Here is an 8,859-nt window from a genome sequence, read left to right on the forward strand (position 1 = left end):
CAGACTTCTTCTTTTTTACTTTTTCTCTTAACTTAAAAGTTATTTTTTTCTGTCATCTCACTGAGCCTAATTAAGTGCCAGCGGCACTTAATTCAGTCAAGTCTGAGGATTTAGGAAATAATTTCACCAATTCTGCTGTACATAAAATAACCCTGATGCCCATCTATGTGAAATTAGAGAACAGAGGTTGCATATATTGTTTATCCAGGGTTAAAATTTAAAGTTACTCTGAGGAACAGCTACTTGTGCTGCATCCAGTACATGAATGAATGAAAATAATTTCATTCTGACAAGTTAAAAATTAAAGACCACAAACGGGGCCAGGAAATATGTTAAATAAAAATAATGAAAATAAAAATGTGCCGTACTTCTTTGTTGAAACTATGTTTTATTTCTGCACCATTGCCATTTTGGTGAGAACAGGTGGAAACTACAGGCCAATGTGTGTTTACATTTTTTGAATGTTCATTAACATGCATTGTCTTTTTCCAGTTAACAAACAAAAGATTAAAAATCCATTGCAAACCATTTTTATCCAACACAGCAAGAAGAAACTAGAAGACAGTTTTCCACTTTTCATAAGTATAAACCAGGAAAGAATATAACAAACTTGTGTAACTGAACCCACTGTCCTTTCACACTGTATGTCAAAAATAAATACGGTAACGGGAACCACCTATTGAACCACATGTGAATTACAGACTGTTTAGCATCAATGCTGTTTGCATTTAAGCCTTTATGTTTTTGTGTGAACTCTGCAGAATGTAAATCTATGTAAAGGCACAATAAGAAACCTTGGAGCTTCAACGGTCAGCATCTTCTTTTCTGACCATCTCTCCAGATCTTCATGTTCCTTCCTGGTCTCTGAAGTGCAAACATTCTTCAGCATTTGCAGCGTAAGTAATCTCACCTGCTGCCTAATTGATACAAATGAAGCGGAAGCAGAGCGTCCGGGGAGCAGCGGTGGACAAAAAGGTCCACTGGGGTTAATTTTCACCAAGCTGCACTTTTGTTGGTCCAGAGATGGAGTCTCATAACCCGCTGTGGGAGCCTGGGAGTTTTTAATGTGGGACAACGTATGCAAACGGCACCAGGCATTTATGAGCTGGTCACTATAGGCTGTCTGTAAGGTGCTCTATACAGACGGACGGACAGAGGGTGGGCGGGGCCAGGGGTGCAGAGGTTATTAATTCCATACTAATATGTTGTTTTTGTTTTTTTGGGGGTGTACAAACATATTATCAGGTCAATGTAAAACTGGAAGCTTGTGTGTTTATCGTACAGACACACAATCAAATATTGTATTTTTGTTGGGTGGAGGTGGCAGGTGAGAGCTATTTCGTGACACTGTACAACTGCTGGTCACAAGTCACATCATCCCATTATGACATGCTTTGACAACGACAAAATCTATGAATCTATGAAGCTAGCAGAGGATGGTTTCGATCCATCGACCTCTGGGTTATGGGCCCAGCACGCTTCCGCTGCGCCACTCTGAGTCGGGAGCTTTAGCGAAGATTTTAAACCTATCACCTGCTTTATCTGAGCTCTCCCCCCATGCTGACTGTACACTCCATGATACCTGTTCGTTTTAATCGCTGACTCAGCTGACTGTGGTCTCAGTCGTCACCTGCCTATTTTAATTTTTTTAAATTTTCACATCATTTCTTACTGCTGTTGTGTCATTATTGTTATGATCCAGATTCTATTTTGATGCGTCTTCTGAACTAATACAAATGCAAATAAATAAATAAATAAACCCGCACCAATCACTGAGTCGATTCTACGTAATTACTCTCATCACAGCCAGCTGTGCGTCAGTCAGTCAGTCAGTCGTTCAGTATGTTTCCCTACTACAGTTCAGTGTGTTCTGTCTTCACGGTGAGTTCAGTCAGTGGACCAACGATGTCATCAGAATTAGGTCTGTTTCCATACGAGCTAACACCTCACCGCGTCACCTGTTTGTCCAAATACTTCGTTTTTAATGTGTGTATTGAACCAGACGCGTTTCTCAGTTTAAGTGGCATTTCCTTAACTGGACAACAGGAGGCAGTGTTTTTAATTGAAATGTCCTTTTGGCTGTAAAAGCTCCGCTCATTTCCTGTTCAACTGAAAACAGAAAGTTACATTTCATTCATCTGTATATCTTAATTCAAAATATTTCAATTATTATTTTCATTAAAAGTAAAATAACAATAAACTATAGTACTGTATTAATATATGTTATATGGCCCTTTTAATAAAATCAAATCGCAAAATGTATGATAGATTAGATTGGATTAGATAGAGGGATTGTTAATCCCTTGGACATTCCCTTTGTTTACATTCTAAAACTTTAAGTAGGTTACTTTGGAACTGAACACGTTTATAGTAGGGTATACATTGAACCATTTCTTTTCTAAAGTACATGCTTATCCCTAAATGATGTTCTCATCTCAGGAGACTACCATAATACCAACAGGAGCCCCCAGGTGAAGGTGGCCTCTCTCATTTCCTGCTTAACCCTGACCTTAATGCTGGTGTCTTTCCATCATGACCTCCTGAGCCACAGATAAGCTCTTGTCTACAATTCTTCTTTTTCATTTTTAGAATTTGAAGATTGAATATGTGTATGTTTATGTATAAAGTGTGATCTGAGCTCCAAGAATGTTGCTTTGTTTGCCCCAACTTTTGTGGATATATAAAATGACCAAAGTTTCATTTTAACATTTTTCTTAAGTTAGGCTATTTATTATTTTATTTCACAACACTTCAACAGTTCTTGGGGCTTGTTCTGCCTCCAGTCGTCAAATACTGAATATATTCTTGAACCCCTGTGAATACTCGAGGAATTTACCTCCAGTAGTACAGCAGTCCCAAAATTGTTTTGCTAAATCATGGTGTTTTTGCGGGTGGCTCAGATACGATAGCAGCCGGACTCTCCTGTCGGAGTCTCCCGCTGTCAGCTTCAGCTTGTTAAAAGCAGCGGGGAGGAGGATTCTGCTGCTGCACCACCTTTAGTTGAGAACGGAATGATAAGGAGGAGGACTTAATCTACGCAGACAAATGTAAAAAACTCTAAATCCCTAACATGCTTAATCTGTGTCAAATCTGTTTAAGCCTTCCACGTGTTTTCCTCTTTTTTCAAGTTATTGTTTTTCTCATTAAATGTTAAGGGATGATTGGTCTCCGGTATCTTCCAGTCAAATCAGATTCAAGTAATTACCTGCCCTTAAATCTGTAAAAAAAGTATTTCAAAACCCACTTACCATTCAACATACTCACTGTTAAGAAAATCAACTACAGTTGACTTTAGCCAATCAGGAGGCTGGTCTTCTGAGAATTGGAGCCCTTATCTTCAACTGAAGCTGTGTCAACTGCACACAAACAAAATCCATAATGCAATGCACTTAATATTGATTATGTGCTTTAGTGTCAATGTAAACGGCAGATGGGAAACAGACAGCACGTGTTTTTGTAAGTAACAAAGCGACGGGCATGGGCTCACAGTGAAGGTTCCTTTATTAAGACATGTTTCTTTAGTCCACAACACAGACATTCCATGGCCATGTGCAAAAAACAGCTTGAACGATGAATACATTCTTTTTTTAATTTTTTTTTTTTTTTTATACCAATCTCAGCTCCTGACAGAACATGGTCCATGGCCTAATATTAAACAATATCTGGTAACCATTTCACACAAATGAAAAGGCTTGGATTAATACTGCTGCAGGTAACCAATTACATTTACTACTGTTCACAGCTGGCTGACAATTTAGTCAGAGCAGCTGCTTTGAACTTTAACTCACGCCGGCACCTTGGCTCGACACTTTCTGCTCCTTTATTTGAAAATACTTTTTTTACACATATTACCTTTGCACCTCAGTCATTGTCATAATGCTTTTTTATTATTGTCTGGTTACCCCTAACTTTACTGTGTTTGTAGGTGAACAATTGACAACTTAGGTACTCAGTTTTTAACAAGAGATATTATGTTTGTTTATAATAAAACATATTAGCTTAGCTGTCATTAATGTTCATACAATGTCAGATATACCAAGGTGAATGAAACTAACGCTCGGCTAGCCTGTCTTGGTATTAGTTTTCATCAGTTTCCAAAGCTAAGCTAATGGTAGCCCTGTAGCCCTGGTTTGTGTTCTTAAAATCTGGTAAAACTAGGAAATTTAACTTAAATTATCCAACTTTTGGTTTGATTTAAAATATATTAACCTTTAAAATATCACCAAAAAAATAACCTAAAGACACATCTGCTAAAACACACATTCATTCATTCTATTCCATTTTAAAGGTTCTAAAAGGGCTTTAATACGCCAGTTTACAGAGACAAAACACATTAAATTAGATAAGAAACCATTTCTCTCATGCAACAATTCCATTCATAGTTTTGCTTCTTTCACTTTCCTGGAGTTTGTTACACAGTGATGTGGTCAGAACACTGTCTGGAAAAACATTTGTTTTTAACATATTTTTTTGTTTGGTTTTTGTTTTTTCATTTTTATGTAGAAATTCAAATCTAAGAGGTAAATGTAGAAGAACAAAAATCACAATATTGCTTATGAATGGCACTGTTTTGTTCCTAATGACTAACGACTAGAAAATCCAGGTGTTCTGGTCATTGGTCACAAACACATTGCAGTTAAAATATATATATATATATATATATTTAATTATATAAATACTGAGCAGATTTCTCTTGGAGGGACAAGAATTCATCCTTTCTATTGTTGCTTCTTGACCTGTCAAGAGGTGTCTGTTCAAATCTTCAATCATAAAATATGAAGTCTCCTTTTGGTGTTCAAAAAAAAAAAGTAAAACAGTTCTGAAAATTGAGTTTGGACTGTAAATTGGTTAAGCTTCGGGAAAACCTGGTTTGCTTGACAACACCTTACACTGTTGTTCAAATTAGAATCAGTCCACGATGTACAGTAGTTTCCATCAAGATTGAACAAAATTGAACAATTTTAAAATGTAAGCAAACTTTACATTTTTAACCCATACAGCATGGAAACTTGAAACTCAGCAATAGGTTTTAAACAAGTTTCAGATAATGTAAAAGAAATGTGTTGAGACCTGGTGCCAAACACAGAATTATACCAAGAAGGAATTCTGATTAAAGCACTGTTTGCAGTCGTCTTCCTTTACATGTCTTATTATTATTATTATTATTATTATATATTTTCTTAATTTAACTAAATTAACTTAATTTTTGGCTTTTGGTTTCTTCAATGTTAGCTCTTCTGACATCTGGTGGTGGAGGTAACTTTTGCAAGTAGCAGTACAGCTACCTGGTTAATAGCATATTGGTGTGAATGTAATGTTAAAACTGCCTCCCACACCCTCTCCCATCCTCTGTGAAACACCAGCTACAGGTACGGGGTATTTGGGAAGGATTGGTTACGTTTGCCTGCCTGAGCTCATAGTTATGTCTTGAATTGCGTCTTCGTGGGTCTGTAAATGTTAAAATCACTCCTGATGCAAATATTAGTACTTACAACGACTACATGGGCATAAGAATGAACCACAATCTTCTGTTCGTTACAGTGAGGTAGTGTTAAGCTTCCAGCAGCTGTGTGTACTGGAGCTGATGTAGAAGACGTCAAGTGTCTCTGCTGCTTCTCACCTTTTCTTCAGTTTCACATTTCATCATTGAAGTGCAGTCACCTTTATGTCATCTTGTCCAGCAGTCACTTTTACTTTTTGCTCTTAGAATTATGAAGCATCATGACATCACACGACTTTTTTTCCGGTCTTTTCCAGGCCGGCCGTTGTGGCCGACAGTCTGACAGGCTTTTTTTTCACCCACAATAGTTTGAGTATGAGATTTTTGACTTTCTCTCAGACTCAGAAAATTGTTCATCAGCTTGAAAGACTGCACTCTAAAGTCTGTGCAGCCTGTCTAAGAATCACAAAACACGTTGGAGCCAGTTCCAGCTGATGATGGTAGAAGGGAAGGTAAAAACAGATCAGGTAAAGACACCACTACGTATAGAGCCATCGCACAGAAACAGAAAACTTGGAATTCAACTGTTACACAAACAAATCACATAAAACAAATTCAGTTTCATCTAATGGGTGTAGGAGGTAATCGAAGGTTTAACTTGAGACATTTAGACATCGAAAAACATTGATTTATTTCCGTGAAACCAAGGAGACAGGTATGAGTTTATGATCAAATACAAGATTTGGTCATTTTATGTCAGAGAATCTGAAAGGATCGTTGCAACATGTGGTGTTGTGACATGACACATGCAGAATCATCTAGTTTGTCTGCTTCATCACATTATATTGTCCTTTTATTGTGAGTACACCTGAGATCTGAGAGTTGTTGAAAATGACTTTTTTTTATTCTTATTTTAATGCCAACTGTGTTCTGTCAAGGGGGAGTATGCTTTGTCTGTCATGAACAAAATGAGAGACAAAGTGCCTCTACTGTCCGACCCTCAGGGTCGTGTGCGTCTTACAGGATTGACAAAAACCAGTACAAGTCTGGACGATAGTGAGGTAGATGAAACATATTCACATTACAAGGTAATTCACTGGACTGTGTTGATCAGTTATTATTATTATTATTATATTAAGTTGGGATTTTATTTTTTTTTTTGCAAGTCTGTAGCTTCTAAAAGAAGGAAATGTCTTTATTAGTGGGTGTGGACGGACGGCAGGTTCTTGGTTTAATCTTTCATCCTCCTATTTTTCGTGATTAGTTAAAATTTTGAATGAAACACAAATAATGTTTGTTTCTGTCATTCAGAGATGCAACCACTAGGTGCTGCACAGCATCAAATTGTGCGATTTCCCTGAGATTTTTTTGCAATTAGCTTTAATAAATAAATTAGGAAATGACTGAACGTCAGTGCCAGATCAACCGAACTGTATCGCTTATTTATTTATTTTGACATTGAAGCTTGTCCTAACCCTTATCCTTGACTATTTACCCAGTGTCCAGTGGAATTCACATTTGGTTATTTTTTTACTTACTAAATATTTCCTGGTGAGGCTAGAGTGATCACCTAGTCTCTAAATGCCAGTTTGCATCAGGAAGTGCAAAAGGTGTCAAAATCTGCCTACTCTATGTGGACTACTATGGGGATTTATTAAAATTGCCTGATCTAACGGTAGTGACATCATCAGCGGCCAGTCTATTTACAGTAATCCCTTTGTTTCCTAATTAAAGTATTTGTGATCATAATGTGTAAAAACCAATAACGTTTGTCCTCCCTTTTTAACCGTGACATCAGGTGGGGGTGCCTACTTCACAGCATGTGGTGAATTTTCTGGAACACCGGGCTGCAGTTACAGTACGTACATGTGGAGTGTACAGTACAGAGGTTTTGAAACTCAAACTTCATCACATTTTACGAGCCAACGTCCAAATGCACAGTAAAGACTTGTTTCACCTCAGTCCTTTTGCTTAACTAATTTAGCACCTTTTCCCAAACATGGCCCTGAGGGTTCAACGTGCTGCAACTCACACATTTAAATTATGCAAATTAAGCAAATACAACACCAACCATAAATCAATATTATAACTAGATACTGGTGAGGTTGTACATGTATGCTAATCATCATCAGTGAAAGACAGTTAAATGTTAGTGTGTAACTCCCTGTATTTTACGCTACAGGCATTTTTCAAATCCTCAAAACTGGTTGACAGTGACTTGTCCTCTCAGGGCCACTTTTGAAAATTTCAACAAAATGTCACATTTTAAAATGCGGAGAAGAACGTGTAATAAAAGAAGATAAATTAAATGTCAACATTGATACTCAGGATTTTCAAGGCCATTGTTTTGGATTTTCTTTTTTTTTTTATAAATGTGTAATATTACGAAAATGCCTTGAATGTCAGTCGTTTTCTGGTCAGAACAATCAAACAGAAATGAACTGTATTTTAACAACATACGTTTTCCCTGCCTTGACAGTGGTTTGTTGGAGGTCATGCATCACAGTGAGTCACAGTGTTTGAATATTCCAGGGAGAAGACAGTTTCATTAAATAAGGAGACAGTAAAAGGATCACATTACTAAGATTACTCATATATTACTCATCATATATTCTTATATCCACCACTTTTTAACATTTTAGCTATAAATAGTCATTTTAATAACCCTAACCCTTTAAATGATTTTCTCTCTTTTAAATAATTCCACTATTTTTCCTGGTAAAGCACTGGTCCTTCATTTATGGCCTTTTCTATTCAGAAAAGATAATAATTACCTGTTTGTCAGTCTCAGCAGTGTAACTTAAAAATGATCAGGACGATCCTCTTGTACTCCTTCCTAAAATTGTGATTAAGGACACCATATACGACAGCATTGAGGCAGCTGTTGAAATACGCCATAAAGTAGCTGACTGTGAAAAGCCACTCTGGTATGGCCAGAGCTAGCCTGGAGTCCAGCGCCACCGCAAGGCCGATGAAGTTTATTGGTGCCCAGCAGACAGCGAAGAGCACGAACACCACGAACATGGTGAGGAAGTTGCGTAGGTCGTGTGGCTTTATTTTAGGCCTTGAGTCTGGCTTGACCCTCCTCCGCACCTGAATAACCAGGATCCATATGCGCAGATAGCAGTAGGTGACGATGCTGATGGGCAGAATGAAGTGCACCACCACCACAGTGATGGTATACAGTGAGCTGACAGACTGAGCAAAGGTGCAGGAGTACACGCGTGGGTCGTACTGCAGGGACTCCACAAACCAGTTGGGCACGATAGCCAGGATGGTGAGCGTCCACACCAACACCACGTAGCACATGGTGTTGCTGTTGGAGAAGAGCTTGTCGTACTTGAGGCTGTGGCAGATGTAGCAGTAGCGGTTGATGGCGATGCCCGTGGTGGTGTAGATCGAGCCGATGACGCTGGTGG

General features: G+C 38.0%; 1 protein-coding gene across 1 annotated transcript in view; it reads right to left on the bottom strand.

Moving 5' to 3' along the window:
- Positions 1 to 7,709: 7,709 nt before the first annotated feature.
- The window catches only part of mtnr1al (melatonin receptor type 1A like), a 12,359-nt gene continuing 11,209 nt past the window's right edge, over positions 7,710 to 8,859 (bottom strand). The window contains exon 3 of the mRNA XM_008327191.2: positions 7,710 to 8,797. Within this exon, the coding sequence (XP_008325413.1) occupies positions 8,228 to 8,797 (570 nt within the window). The 3' untranslated portion in view covers positions 7,710 to 8,227. The remainder of the gene's footprint in view (positions 8,798 to 8,859) is intronic.

Source organism: Cynoglossus semilaevis, chromosome 15 (genome assembly GCF_000523025.1).
Source record: "Cynoglossus semilaevis isolate Cse_v1.0 chromosome 15, Cse_v1.0, whole genome shotgun sequence".
Lineage (NCBI taxonomy): Eukaryota > Metazoa > Chordata > Actinopteri > Pleuronectiformes > Cynoglossidae > Cynoglossus > Cynoglossus semilaevis.